General features: G+C 44.8%; 1 protein-coding gene across 5 annotated transcripts in view; it reads left to right on the forward strand.

The window, feature by feature from the left end:
* Window positions 1-14664, forward strand: part of tpk1 (thiamin pyrophosphokinase 1) — a 79096-nt gene that overhangs the window by 55685 nt on the left and 8747 nt on the right. For 2 of the 5 annotated variants that reach the window (XM_086065939.1, XM_086065942.1), the window contains one exon: window positions 6905-7101. The exons of 2 other annotated variants lie outside the window; for them this stretch is intronic. In XM_086065939.1, the coding sequence (XP_085922065.1) occupies window positions 6905-7101 (197 nt within the window). Of the gene's footprint in view, window positions 1-225; window positions 360-6904; window positions 7102-14664 lie in introns of all 5 variants that reach the window. One more of the 5 variants, XM_086065941.1, reaches the window with a different exon arrangement.

Consider the following 14664-nt stretch of genomic DNA (forward strand, 5'->3'; position numbering starts at 1 on the left):
GCTCAGCGGTACTCTTTATGATTATTTGATGATGCATTAAATCTTTTTTGTCATACATATCCAAACAAAGTACAAACAATAAACGTATCTGCCATGAGAGGGTTCACCAACATTTTGCCCGTGGGCTCCAGGTAGTCCCCAAGGACTTTATAAATAGCCCACTGGCTATTTCTAAAGTCCTTTTCTTTTTTTTTCTTTTTTTCTTTTTTATTTGTTGGAATTTAGATGTTTCTGGGGTTGGGGAAGAATTCTGGAGGGTGGCCCGGTGGGTGGTGTCTGGTCGGTGCTGGATTTCACCTTCCTTGGTTTTCTTTGGTCCCCTCGGGTCTCCTGACGGCGGTGTTCGGCTTAGGTGAACGGTATGGGATTTTTTCTAATAGGTTTTTGGTGAGCTAACAAATACACGCACGCACGCACGCACATACACATACTCACCCACATACAAAAATGTATATATATATATATTAAAAAAAAAAAAAAAAAGAGCAATGATGATGACATTACCGAATGAACAATACAAATCTTTTAAGAAAAAGAAAAAATAAATAGCCCACTGGCCTTTTCTAAAAATAGCGCTGTAATGACGTGATCATTTGAAATGTTAATATTTGCAGAAATTTATAGAAATAAAGTGTTGCATATTGATATTTTCTGTACCATGTTATTGTACTTTATAATTCATAGTTATAATAATACCATAGTTAAAATTAGGAACATGATCAATGTTTACACATATTGTATATGAATATCATTATCAAATAGTTCAAGGTAGTTTTAGCAAATTTTCTCATTTCAGAGGTGTGTATGAAACTAGTTGCCTTTCGCATCAATCACTCACCAAGAAGGAGCTCTCACTTTCAAAAAAGTTGGTGACCCCTGCTCCACGAGGTCCTGTGCAAGTTTGAATTGTTGTTTTTAGTGACATCTAGTGGGGTGCATTGCTTAATGCAACCTCTTCCATTACTTAAAGGAGTTAACGAATCTTGAAGTAAACAAGCAACAAAGCTTTCAAACGAACATTTCAGTCATTATTAATTCTATGGTTTGATTTTGATTTTGATTTTTTACTGGGACGAGTATCGGTCAATATAATGGATCCTTTATTTTACCGAGCATAATATGCATTCGGCTTGGGCATTGTGGAAAGGCATTCTAATCTAGTTAAATACAAAAACACTTACATACAATTATAAAAAATATATTGCATCTCTGCTACAGAGGCCTGGGTGCTTGTGTCCCAATTATTGGCTGCATGTCAGTAATATCCTATGTTAAGTGCAAACAAGGGCATGCATTCATTTCCTTCCTGACTGTTGGCAACCAATCTGTTCGTCCACCTTCCTTCCGTAGCATTTAATTGCCATGCTAAGTCTACAAACAAAAAAATGTATTTCTGTACCTGCATGCATACCATAGTTTGTTTGTTTTTTTAAGTGTTTTTGTATGTTTAAACCAAATGAAAGATGTGCATGTATAAAAGGTTGCATGCGCTAACCATGCCACGAATTTTTGAAGACTGAAAATCCAGTCAGATGTTTATCTGAGGAGCCCCGTGGTCTTATCCGCAAACCTAGCCTCATAACCAGCTGGGTTCTTAATGAGTTGGCACCAACGAAACATACTCCCGCCCGAGGGGAACCTGGACCGTCTGTTGGGGACTTGTGTGTCTGCTTCTTGTTGGGCATCCATTCAGACTGTTTGCACGTTTCTGAGCGTCAACTTGAGCAAGCGTGCTGTCAGTGTCCTTGAACATGTTTGTACAGTATGCATGTTTGGATTGGAGAGCGTGTGTGCTGCTTCTATTCTTGTTCATTAATGTTTGTGGTTTCACCAGCCCCAATCCCGTGTACGACCTCTGAATTTTTTGGGAGAGTTTGTTGTTCATTTGAGAGTCCATAATAGATGTGCCAGTGATGACAAGACACATAAATGACATGCATACTGTATTTAGAAAATCTTTCGCTGGGATAAGGAGGAATTTCAAACGTGAAAAAAATGTGACTTTAACTATTGAAGTTATTCACAGTATTTCCCTAACTGCATGCCGGGCAACTTAGCCATTAAACATACATTGATATACAATAACAAAAGCACACAATATTAAGACATAAATATAATGTTACGAAATTCTGTTTTAATGCCAATGTCAGAACAATGCTACCTGTAGGAGTTGCAATATCGTGTTGATGTAGCTCAACTTGCCATGGTGAGACTGACTCAACACCTTTGCAACAAACATGTGATTCACTCAATTCTTTTTTTACTCAATAGCTCCACAAAAAGTCTTAAAAGGCATTGTATTCATGAATCAACACTTTAAAAACAGTTGTGTCAAAAATAGCCCAATTAGGGGGTAAAAATTGACCGATCCACTACTTGGGCCAATTTGATCCAATTTTCTGCGTTTTTTTGCACAAAGCAACCCAAACAATTTGGTTGCTTTGTGCAAAACAAGCTGGGGTCATTTTATTTTAAGTGGAGTTCTATTTCATCCCTCCCGACCGCCAGGTGGCGGTGCTGAAACAGTACGGAAATCCCCCACGCGCATGCGTCACTTGAGAAGGAATTCATAAAAGGATATTTCCAGGGTTCCGGCTGACGTGATCCTCATGTAAAAAAGAGAATCGCAACCGGAACCAGTCTCCTTTACCTTCTCGCGCGCTTCACTCACGGTGTTTACCGCTGTTCTTAGCAGTCGCTGGTGGCCTGTGATCTTGTTCGTCGGGACAGCGGGGTTCCCCGCCCCACGGCTTGGTGTATTTTTTAGCTTTTGGAATATATGTACGGACATTAGAGATCCCCTACCATCTTTCCATGTTTTCCGCGCCTTATCGTTGAGTGCAGCATCAAGTACGTGAGAACGTAGGGTGTAAGTCAGCAACTGTTGCCGTCTTGCCTACGGTTGCTTTGACTTGTTTTGAATACAATTAGTTTAGTGATGGTATGGTTATTTCGTATCCTTTCCTAGCTTCCTCTCAACTTATGCGGCTCCGTCCGTGGGGTGGGTCGCCAGCCACTTGGATGTTGTATGATAGCTTTGATATTGTCTGTCATGACTTCTGCTAGTTTATGACGACACAAACTGCCACTTACGTTGTTGCTATGAGTACGTTGTGGATGTGTTTGTTCCGTTGCTGAAGGGGCTGGTTCTCGACTTCTCTCCCACACGAAGATAGCAGCCTATTGACTTGTGCACACTCATTACGCGTCGATCGGCGGCTGCTATGGAGGACTCCTCTCGCTGTAAGAACTGTGGCGGCTCCTTCTTGCCGGAAGAAGGACGCACTGACTGCTGTCTTGACTTGTGCAGTGGCAACCGCTGCTGCGACAGTCCATACTCATGTGAACACAACCAATGTTGCGCCTCACCAGGACGCAGCAGCTGCCCAGGGGCGGTCATCGTCGGTAGTGGCAATGCCCCCTCGGGCAAAACACAGGTCTGCTTCTCCTGCTGCCCCTGAACATCGGAGTAAGAAGAGTCGGGCTGACTCTCAGATTGCCTTGCAGTTGACCCTTTTGGAGGCCACCCAAGATGACGGCGTCGCCGAGGATGCCGTCTCCATCCAGGATTCTGAGGCATATTCAGGGATAGACTCTGTTTCCACTGCCCCGTCCTCTCCTCCTTCTAAACGTTTTTCAGCTGGAGCGGAATTGGTGCGCACTGTTATACTTAGCGCTTTCCAACATTTAAAGTTGGACATGTCTGGCTTTTTTCAGCCTCCGACTGAGTGTGGCTTCTCTCCGATGAACTGCTCAACTTAGTCTTTTTGGATCCCGGAATCCCGTCTTTTTTTGACAGACCTTCATTCCTGCTGTTACAATTCTAATGTTTATCCTCGGCTCCCTGCGGCCGGCCGGGCCCTGGCAAACATGCGGCTTCTTAATCCTGTTGGATTGGACCATATGCCTAATGTGGAGTATTCGGTGGCTTCTCTCATCGTCTCCCCTGAGGAAGCTCTTGGAGAGGCTGTGAGATGCCCTAGCCCTCAGTGGCGCTTGATGGACAAACTGGTCACTAAGTCGTACAACGCGGCGGCGGTGGTACCACACCTGGCCAACGCTCAAGCGCATCTCCTACTTGCTCGCTCCGCAACTTTGAGAGACAACAAAGTGGATGAGGCTACGTCGTACTCTAACATGGCGTTGAAGGACTTATCCCGCCTTTCTAGGTAGCATGGTTGTAGTATGTCTTTTCTCATCCAGGCGCGCCGTCAGGTCTGGTTGGCTCAATCTCCCTTGCGAGAGCCCTCCGAGAAGGAACTTCATCACCTCCATGTGGTTCCAGGTCACGTTTTCGGTTCGGCTGTGACAGGAGCGCTGGAACGTGCAGTGCGTGCTAATGTCGCGAGGCGTAAGTTTGCTATACTTGCCAGGCCCTGTGCTCCGTACTCTGGGGGAGCTGCTCTCCCAGCCGCCCCTCTGTCACGTGCTGCTGTGCAGACTTTTCGGCCTATGGGGGGATATGGACTTCGTCGTCCCTCACGGGGACATGTCACGGACTTCCGTGAGGCTCGTCCCGCTGGCCGAGGGCGCCATGGTCAACCCCGAGCTACACACACCACGCCTCGTCCCTGCCGGACCCCTAAATCCGGGAGTGCCAGGGATTAAGCCCGAGGGGCCGGCAGTCGGTTACTTTTCCTGTCGCCAGCTCAACTACTGGGCTGCCCTCGCTTCGGACCCATGGGTGCTTTCAACCTTGTCTCATGGGTACAGGATTGAGTTCCCACGCCGGCCCCCCTCTCTCCAACCGGGTCAGAGATTCTGTCATCAGCGACCCGGAACTAGTTCGAGATCAAGAGCTAGCGACCCTCTTCACTAAGTCCGCTATCGAAGCAGTGGATCCCTTGGCTCATCCAGGGGGATTCTACTCCCCCTACTTCCTCATTCCATAAAAGACAGGCGGATTACGCCCTATCCTGGATCGGAAAGGTCTCAACCGTTACCTCAGGATGTTGCCCTTCCGCATGCTGACTACGTTGAGGACGATCACCCGAGGGCAATGGTTCACGTCAATTGATCTGAAGGACGCTTACTTCCACGTCCCTATTGCTCCTCAGCACAGTTTCTCTGCTTTGCCTACAGAGGTCCCCAATGGCAATTCAGAGTACTCCCACTCCCGGGCTGTCACTCTCTGCCAGTGTGTTTACACGTGTCATGTGGTGTTCCCTTACTTGGATGACTAGCTGATATGCGCACCGTCCTGGGATCAGGCACTCCGAGACACGTCTACGCTTCTTCAGCATGTCCGGCAGGACCCGCTGCTGGACCGTCTGAGGTGTCTCAGAGTGTCCAGTCGGTTTATGGTTGCTCTTGCACCTTGGGGTTGTTGGTCTGTTCTATCAGCGGCAGTCCCGTTCTGTGTGGTACCTACATGTCACAAAGTTGTTACCACTGATGCCAGCCTGCATGGATGGGGTGCAGGTTGGCAACACAGGGCCACGCCGGTGCTCTGCAGGGGACAGGTCGCACATCAATGTGCTGGAGCTGCGGGCTGTGTGTCTGGCCCTCATTCATTTTCTGCCCTTCGTGGCAGGCCGACATGTCCTGGTACAATCGGACAACACCTCCACTGTGTATCACATCAATCATCAGGGCGGGACGAGATCCGCCCAGTTGCTATGAGCCTCACGCAGGCTTCTCAGATGGGCCGCCCCCCGTCTTGCTAGCCTGAAAGCCATGTTTTTCCCGGGTATTGTCAACCAGTCAGCGGATTCCCTCTCCCGCCATCGTCCACCTCAGGAGGATTGGCATCTCCACCCGGTGAGCACCATTTGGCGTTGTTTCGGGAAAGCGACGGTAGCTCTTTTTGCCTCCGAGGAGTCCACTCACTGTCCCCTCTGGTTTTCCCTGAGGGTGCAGAGCAGCCCGTTGGGCCGGGAAACTCTGGCACACACCTGGCCAAGGGGCCTGCTATATGGTTTCCCACCTCTCCCCCTCATTCATCTTACCCTTCGGAGGGTCCTTCTGGAGGGTCACACGTTGTTGCTGGTGGCCCCTCTTTGGCCAGCCCAGTTTTGGTTCGCTCTCCTCCGCAGTCTCTGCTCCTCCGAACCGTGGATCCTGCCCAGTCGGTTGGAGCTACTGTTCCAACAGTGGGGTTGGATTTGGCATCCTGATCCCTGTCGATTCCATCTGGGTGTCTGACCACCGAGGCCCGAGACACATTGCTGACTGAGTGCTCGTCTTCGATTAATCGATTAATGCCAGGGCTCGATCCACTCGTTCGTTGTATGCTAACAGGTGGAAGTTGTTTGCGGAGTGGTGTGCAAGCTGCAGGGGGGGTCCCGTGACGTGCCCTAGTCCCACTGTTTTGGAATTCCTCCAATCTATTTCCGATAAGGGGCATTTCCCTTCTACGATTAAAGTCTACGTGGCGGCCATTTCGGCCGGCCATATTGCTGTGGATGGCAAGTCTGTGGGTTGCCATAGCCTAGTGGCCTCCTTCCTCAAGGGTGCCCTTCGCCTTCATTCTATAACTCGCCTTGAGTCCCCGCCTGGGACTTTCGATTGGTGCTCGACGCACTGTGCATGTCCCCTTTCAAGCCGTTGAACGAAGGGGAACTTCGCTAGGTGTCTTGTAAGACGGCGTTTCTACTCACGATAGCATCTGCTAAGCAGGTGGGGGAGCTCCACGCCCTATCTGTTAGCCCCAAGTGCCTTCGTTGGCACCCCGACGGGGTAGGGGTTACATTGTGGCCAAATGCTGCTTTTGTCCCCAAAGTTTTGTCTGGCTCTCAAGCCAACCACCCTATCCATCTCGCTCGTTTTACTCCGCAGTCGACGGATAGGGATGACGCTACAAGTCTTTGTTGTTCTGTGAGGGCGCTCCGCTCTTATTTGGATGCTACGGCATGTTTCCGTACATCCACCCAGCTTATTGTGTCTTACGACTGCCCGAATAAAGGAGCTGCTGTTTCCAAGCAACGCCTCTCCCATTGGATCGGGGATGTGATTCGGCAGTCGTACCGGGTCTCTTGGAGGACGTCTGTGCGGCTGCTTCCTGGTCATCGCCTTGCACGTTCTCCGGATTCTACAGTTTGGATGTCACCTCTCCTCATCCACTGGATTTGGTTTGCAGTCCTGCAGAGGCCCCTCTGTGAGGTACATTTTCCAAGGTCTTCGTGACACCACTGGTATTCGGCGTTCCATGCTGTTTCAGCATCGCCACCTGGCGGTCGGGAGGGACAAAATGGAACAACAGTAGTACAACTACGGTTCTTTGAGTCCCGAACGACCGCCAGCATTGCTTGTCACTTGGAGCCCTCGTGTTGGTTAGCGTGAGAAGGTTCTGAGAGACTGGTTCCGGTTGCGATTCTCTTTTTTACATGAGGATCACGTCAGCCGGAACCCTGTAAATATCCTTTTATTAATTATTTATCTGGTGACGCATGCATGTGGGGGATTTCCCTGCTGTTTCAGCACCGCCACCTGGCGATCGGGAGGGACTCATAGAACTGTAGTTACATACGTAACTGTCGATTTGTTATTTTGTTGTCGTTAATTGTATCCATATTACAACAAGCTATACCAGGGCTACACAAGTGGCAATACAATATACTTCTTTATATAGAAAATAAGATATCAAAGTCATATTTAACACATTTAAGTTAGCATGTTGCGTGGGTGGCCCTCAGCAACCGCTTTAGTTTATCACATGGCAGCGTCAAAGCATTATTTGCCCACCATTTTGTGAAACTGCTAGCTGATTTTCCATAGTTTTTAGGGCAGAGTAATTACATATTTGACCGTCAAAGCGATAACCCTAAAGTCTAGCAGCTGTTTGCGTGAGAGCCAGCAAACTGACCGCCGTAATGGTTGTTTATACTATACAACGTGCTGCAATGCCAACTTCAAAATAAAAGCCTCTTAAGTAATAATGTACATAGACTGCACTGAGGCAATCAAATCCGGCCCACACGTGACTATTTTTAGTATGAATGCGCATCTGCGTACTGCGTATGTGCAACCCTGCTTATATATATATTCTTAGTTATTTATGGTCTTGTGCAACTTTAAAAAATCTTGATTTAATTTTCCTTAAGCTCCAAGATGCAGCCAATCACATCTTCATGACTGATTGAATTGTAAACTATATCAATTAATCGATTATTATGCGCATCCCTATTTACTTGGTCGGGGAGCTCTCTGACATGCTTGCGTGACACAAAGATGTTAAATCTGCATTGAAAATATCCCTCAAACATTGGTTCAAAGCCCAACTAATTAAAAATACATGATGAGTTTTGGGTTGCTCATCACAGCCTTGCTGGGCCCATTGAGACGTTATGATCGGTTATTTCAAGAGCTCATTAAAATGTTTGCTTTAAGAATATAAAGTTCAGCATTAGATCATGTTGTTTTGAGTCAAAGTTTCAATTTAAGTTCAGTCTTCAGTTAGCAAGATCCCCTTTTTTGAGTTGTTGCCACCCCAGGGTAAAGTGCATGAGGAGCTGAAATACTCTTCGCCCAGAGTGATTTTATCATGTGTTCGCATTTTGATGTATTTCTTTAATAATTCATACCGTTGCAGAGTTAGATTAGACATGGAACGATGATGGAACTAAGCTTGGCTTGCAGTTGGAGGATGCAAAACATCAACTCTGATATTCGTCAAAGGTGCTCTTTACTTTCTCTTCTGTAGATTTGCTTTTTAAGATATGCTTTTTGTATTTCAACATTTAAATGAAGTGAAATTGTAAAAAACTTGAATTTTCTTGAAACTTTCTGGATTATTGTACTGTATTGAAACCAGCGTTTTACTGTCATAAAGTGGAACTTTTGGAAAGTGTCAGTTTACCTACCTGTATGTAAACTTATGAGCACAACTGTATTTGCGTACAGTAAAATCTTAATTTAATCTTTAATTTAATTCTGAGACTGTTCAGGAACCAAAGCAAGTTTTGACTTCAATATATGTCCATCCATCCACTAATTGAAAACAAAATGATTTGTGAAATACGAGCTGTCCAGAGCAAACGATTTTCACGCTGTGTAAACAACTGTGCAAATGGAGCAACAATTGTACATTCGAAGACTAATCATAAACCAATTTGCTCTTGAACTATTTGACGAAAAACAAAAAAATATCATGCACAGATTTTACTAGTTAATACATCTCACACTTTGGTACAGCAACCCAAATCATTCACTTCTCGTGAGTAACTTTTGTTGAGAGAGAGAAAGAGAACTCAGTATTGTTCATTCGGTAATTTTACCGATTCAACATGTCATCATCATTGCTCTCTCTCTTTGTGCGTGTGCGTTTGTGCTCATTACTTCACCTAAAACCTATTAAAAATCACATACCCTGGACCTAAACCGAATATTTCAAAATCACGCTAGAGTCATGAAGTTACCAGGAGACTCGAGGAAGGATCAAAGAAAACAAAGAAAAGTGGAATCCAGCACCCACAGGGTTACAAACCAGAATCTTTCACCAACCCCAGAAACATCTAAATTCCAACCAATTAGGGAGACCTGAAGAGACCAAATAAAAGACTGAAAGAAAGACTGAAGAAAGGAAAGAAGGATAGATGAAGCAGAGTGAGATCCACAAACATCAGCCTCCACCGATTCAGTGACCAGAGAAAGAAGCAGATTGTGTTTGAATTTTGGTAGATGCTGGTTTGGTGGATCTGGCATGCATGAAAACCTCCACCAAAAAGGGGAGCCGTCGACCCCGGCCAGGACAGGGCAAGCACTACCTCCCAAGGCCCCCCAGGCCGCGGCAGCGCCAGAGCACAACCCCCAAGCCCCGCGGGGGCCACCGGCCGGAGAGCAAACCCAGGAGCCCGGAACGCCCCCCACCCCGACATGGCCCGCGCCTCAAGCCCAACGCAGCAGAACGGGGCACGGCAGGCCCACCAGGGACCCCACCGGCCCACAGCCCCCGCTCTCCCCACGACACCCCGACCCACACCCACCCCCCAGCCAGCCCCCACCCCCAGCACCCCCCACCCAGCCACCCGTACCCCAAACACCCACCCACCTATCAAGCCCCCCTTCACAAATCCCGGGGATCCCACGTACTCAGGAATCAGTGCCGGAGAGGGGCCGGACAGTGGAGTTGCGAGGGCACCCGCGCCAACCCCAGCTCCAGCCGCGTGGTGGGGCGAAATACTGGGGACACGGAAGGGGAGAAGGGAGCACCGGGAGACGGGCGGCACCCCCGAACCCCAGGCCCGGCGGGAAAAGGTCCCGGTCGTCACACTTTTATACAGCAACACAAATCATTCACTTCTCATGAGTATCTATTTTTGGAACAAAAGATCTTGTCTCATTCCATTTCACGTCATATCCTATCAGTGTTTTTCATAACAAAATGTAGTTTGGAAACCAGACAGTTACAAAGTCACATCATGTAATGTCAACATCCCAGATGCATCTCAGTGGTGGAGTGAGACAAACATAAAGATGACATGACAAGATGGGTTTTTTTCCCCTTTATTTTAGTTTCCAAACGTCATATTCAGTTTTAATGAGCAAAAATGATGTCCCCCTTTTACCTTTAAGGCCTGGCTTCATAATAGAGCAATAGTGTATATATGGCTTGTTGAATCAAGCCTGATGTGCAATGAGGAGAGAGGAAGAGCAGAGCAGATATTTAAAGAGGTTGTAGAGGGCCATGGCTCAAAGGGATTTTTGTCGAGACCGCTATCTAATAAAAGGCTGAACTGCAGTAATGATACTAAGGAGGAAATGTACTACTAAATAATGAAGACACTGCGGTGTGGTAAAGGTAACAATGTAAGAAGCAAACGTAGACGTTTAAAATGAAATGCAGTAAACCTTATGTGTAAAATGGGTGAATGGAAATCACAGTTTAATCAATGGCATACACATTTGCAGTGATTCACACTTTTCCACTCTTCTTCCCCTTTACATTTTTAATTTGTTGTCATTGTAAAATGAATCCTGCAAATTCAGCAATTTTGCAGAAGTGGGAATTCCGTCAGTACTGACGGAATCAGTCAATCTGTTCATCAGTCTGTAACTGACGGATGCCTATTTTGCTGACAAATGACAAGAAACAAAAAAAATAAGCACTAGTGGTGCAATGGATCATCATTGATCCGTGGTCAGTTTAGATCAGGCCCCACGGTTCGGATCGCGCTTAATCCGCGAATTGGTTGGTGAGAAAAAAAGAAAAAGTACACATTCACACACAAGCAACATGATCAGTCCACATTAACTATAATATCAGCAGAGGAAGTTGTCCCACCGGCGGGAGGCCCCGGGGACGACCCAGGACACGCTGGAGAGACTATGTCTCTCGACTGGCCTGGGAACGCCTTGGAATCTCGCTGGAGGAGCTGGTTGAAGTGGCTAGGGAGAGGGAAGTCTGGGCTTCCCTGGTAAAGCTGCTGCCCCTGCGACCCGACCTCGGATAAGTGGCAGAAGATGGATGGATGGACACTGTTGGATTAAAAAAGAAAATATTTATAAAGCGCTCACTCCAGTCACCAGAGAATCTTAATTTAAAAATGTTCCCACATTGAATATTAATATTTCAGGTCTTAATAGCAGACACTGACTTAATTCAATTATTTTGCAACTCAAACTTGGTTGCTAATGCCAATGATTATGCAAACTCTGGCTGAGTTTTCTGCACTCTTGATTAGTCGAGACCACGGCCATGAACCCACACGAAATTCTCCAGGCCTCTCTCAGCGTGTTTAATTGGCCCTGCCTACAGTAACGCTTTTAGACCTCTGCCAATTTATTTGCAAAATAAGCCTTTCCCTGCCTCATTTTCCTTCTCATTGTGAATTCCATTGCCCTTTATCTACCCCACAACCAAAGTGTCGTTGCAATCATGCACTATCTCGTGAATATGACATTGGATGCCATTGAGTCTCTGAATGACCCTCAGTAAACCTTTACTGTGCTTTCCAGTAACTGTCTTGTCAAACTGTTTGAAATGCATTCACAACCAAAATCATTATGTCATTAATAATATCCATATGTCATAACACACTGAGGTTACAGTATATCTAAGGGACAAAATACTGTTGTCACACTCGAGATTACATTTTGAAGGTATTGGTCTTGTCGCCGACTCGACTCCCAAAAGTCTTGGCCTTATCTTGGACTAGCTGCACTCTGGATTTTCCATAAAGACCAGTACTGATCTGCTATTCTTCAACTTAAATAATGTGATAGTGTGTTTTTTGCAAGAATTTGTTTTGAGTAAAAAAAAACATTGTTCATATTGGAGATTTTTGTATGTTGTGCTTTGAAAGACTTGCAGTGGCTGTGTTTTTGGTTGTCAAATGTATTTTGAAGAAAATTCTAATTAGAGAGACAACGCTCTACAAAGGTTCAGCCTTGTCATGTTTTTTTTTTTTTTTTTTTTTTTTTTTTTAATGGTCTTGGTCTCGTCACAGTCTCGACTTGTCTCAGTATTGGTCTTGACTCAGTCTCGACTCCCAAAAGTGTTGGTTTTGCCTTGGTCTCGAGTAAGTCTTGGTCTTAGATGGTATAGTCTTGAGCACAACACTAGGAGAAACTGAGGGGGCAAAAAATGTTTCGATACAGTTCATGACTTTTTGGGATTCATAATGTCCTGATGTGAAAAAACGCCAAGCTTATTGTTTTATTTGTTTATTTTTCCCATAAGTTACATTAGAAATGGCAAAGGCAATTTCTTCTGGCTATCATTAAAACGATTTGTAAGATGAAAGGGGATGTTTATCGTTTATTGCTTAAAATATGTGAATGGAGCCTTGGAGACACTAATTGTTGTGTGCTAAATAGAGTGCATAAAACATTTTTTTGTGATTTTTTTTATTTTTTATTATTGAATTGAATGCAGTCTTCCATTGTTGTAAAAAAACTGACATGTTAAATGTAAATTATGTTATTGTCATGTTGCAATCTAATATTGCAATCTCTGAGTCTGTAATATATATGAGTGTGTTATTCTCTGAGCATCAGGATTTCCAAATAGGTAAAAAGCTAATAGATTAATTTTTTCCAATACTACATGTGCTTTAAATGTACACTATTAGCTTTGATTGCCTGGATGGCGCCAGTGGTGACAAGTGTCTGCTCTTGAATACAGTCTTTCTTAATAGACGTTTTTATGACTGACAAAAAAGTGCAATCACGACATCCAAATGAATTTGCACAATTTTCCGGTGGCGTCAGAACATAATGTGGAGCTCCATCAAAACTGTGGCAGCTGCAGTTGAAACGGCCAACATGTGCCTCAAGGTTGTTTTTTCCCCCACATTTGCCGTTTTGATTCTCACCAGCTGCCATCTATTATTCTCGTGATGGGTGTATTGAATTAACGGGCCATTATGGACCTTACAAAAGTCTTCCAATTGATTACATTAAGTATTTATTTATTTTTTCATACATATTAACCGAGACCAAGACATTATGAGGGTTTTTTGGGAAGTGACTTTGTGACATTGCTGTATTATCTTAACCTGGAAATAGCCAGATTGATACTTGAAATTCAATCAAGGGAGTTCTCCACAATATCAATCTGGGACTTCTCCACGGTGATTTGCTCAGGAAAGGTAGGACATTATGTACAATACTTCGAGCTGATTGGACAATGCGGCATCTTGTGCACATTTGTTTTGACCAGTCATGGCCATGGATGAAAGTGTCGTTTCCGTTCTCGTTGTAGGGGAGAAAAAAAGCACAAACATTTTTACCAGCTAAAAATGCATGAAGCGCCTCTCGCTGTTTAACATTCATCAAGGAAACGTGAGTAATTCTGTGAGAACAGAATTAATTGCAGCGTCCATTCATCTATGTTAGGTTAGTTTGTTTCCCACGGTGTCGGCGCTTCCTGGTTTCGTCACAGCTGCATATCCCGCCCCCAAACACAATGTTGCTCTGGATCGGTGAAAATCAAGATGTATTGTGAGGAGATTGTGAACTCACAAATACCGCGAGAATTCAGCTTGCAGAGCAAGATAGTATTATCTAGGTATTTTTCTGATGTATTTGTAGTCTTCCAAGCATATTGTCAATGCATTTTGGTGGGAGTTAAATATTTATTAAATAAATTGAATTCATAAACGTCTTGTGCACAGTCAGAGATTTTTATTTTTATTTTGAAATGGTGATTTTATTTATTAAGGGAAAAGAATATTCAAAGCTACTTGGCCCTGTGTGGAAAGGGTACTTCACCTACTAGTACTAAATTTAAATGGTTGGGCCACACTCTGCAGCAACAACTGAAATTAAGTATTTTCTATTACTGGCAATGATTCTTTGACATCTCTGGGGAGATATTTTAATCTACTCTTTCTTGCAGAATTGCTTATTTTAATCTACTCTTTCTTGCAGAATTGCTTTAATTCAGCAACACTGGAGGACCTATGCAAGGTCGTGCCACAGCATTTCAATCAGATTCAAGTGCAGACTTTGACTAAACCACTCCAGAATCTTCATTTTGTATGCCATTCAGAGTTGATTTACCAGACAGAGAGAAAAAAAACGGATTTTATTGTCATACCTGTGATTGTTTTTTAATATTGCCAAACTAGATGTACAATTATCAGTGATTAATGGATTTTGGATTATGGAGGCAACCATCCTCCTCCGCGCATTGGTTCACATCTTCACATTGTCCTTTAATCCCTGATAATTGTACACCTTGTCGGGCATTAATCCTGACGCATACACGTCCGATGTTGTATG

This window comes from Leptonotus elevatus, chromosome 21 (assembly GCF_054856555.1).
Source record: "Leptonotus elevatus isolate MCC_2025b chromosome 21, RoL_Lele_1.0, whole genome shotgun sequence".
Taxonomy (NCBI): Eukaryota; Metazoa; Chordata; class Actinopteri; order Syngnathiformes; family Syngnathidae; genus Leptonotus; species Leptonotus elevatus.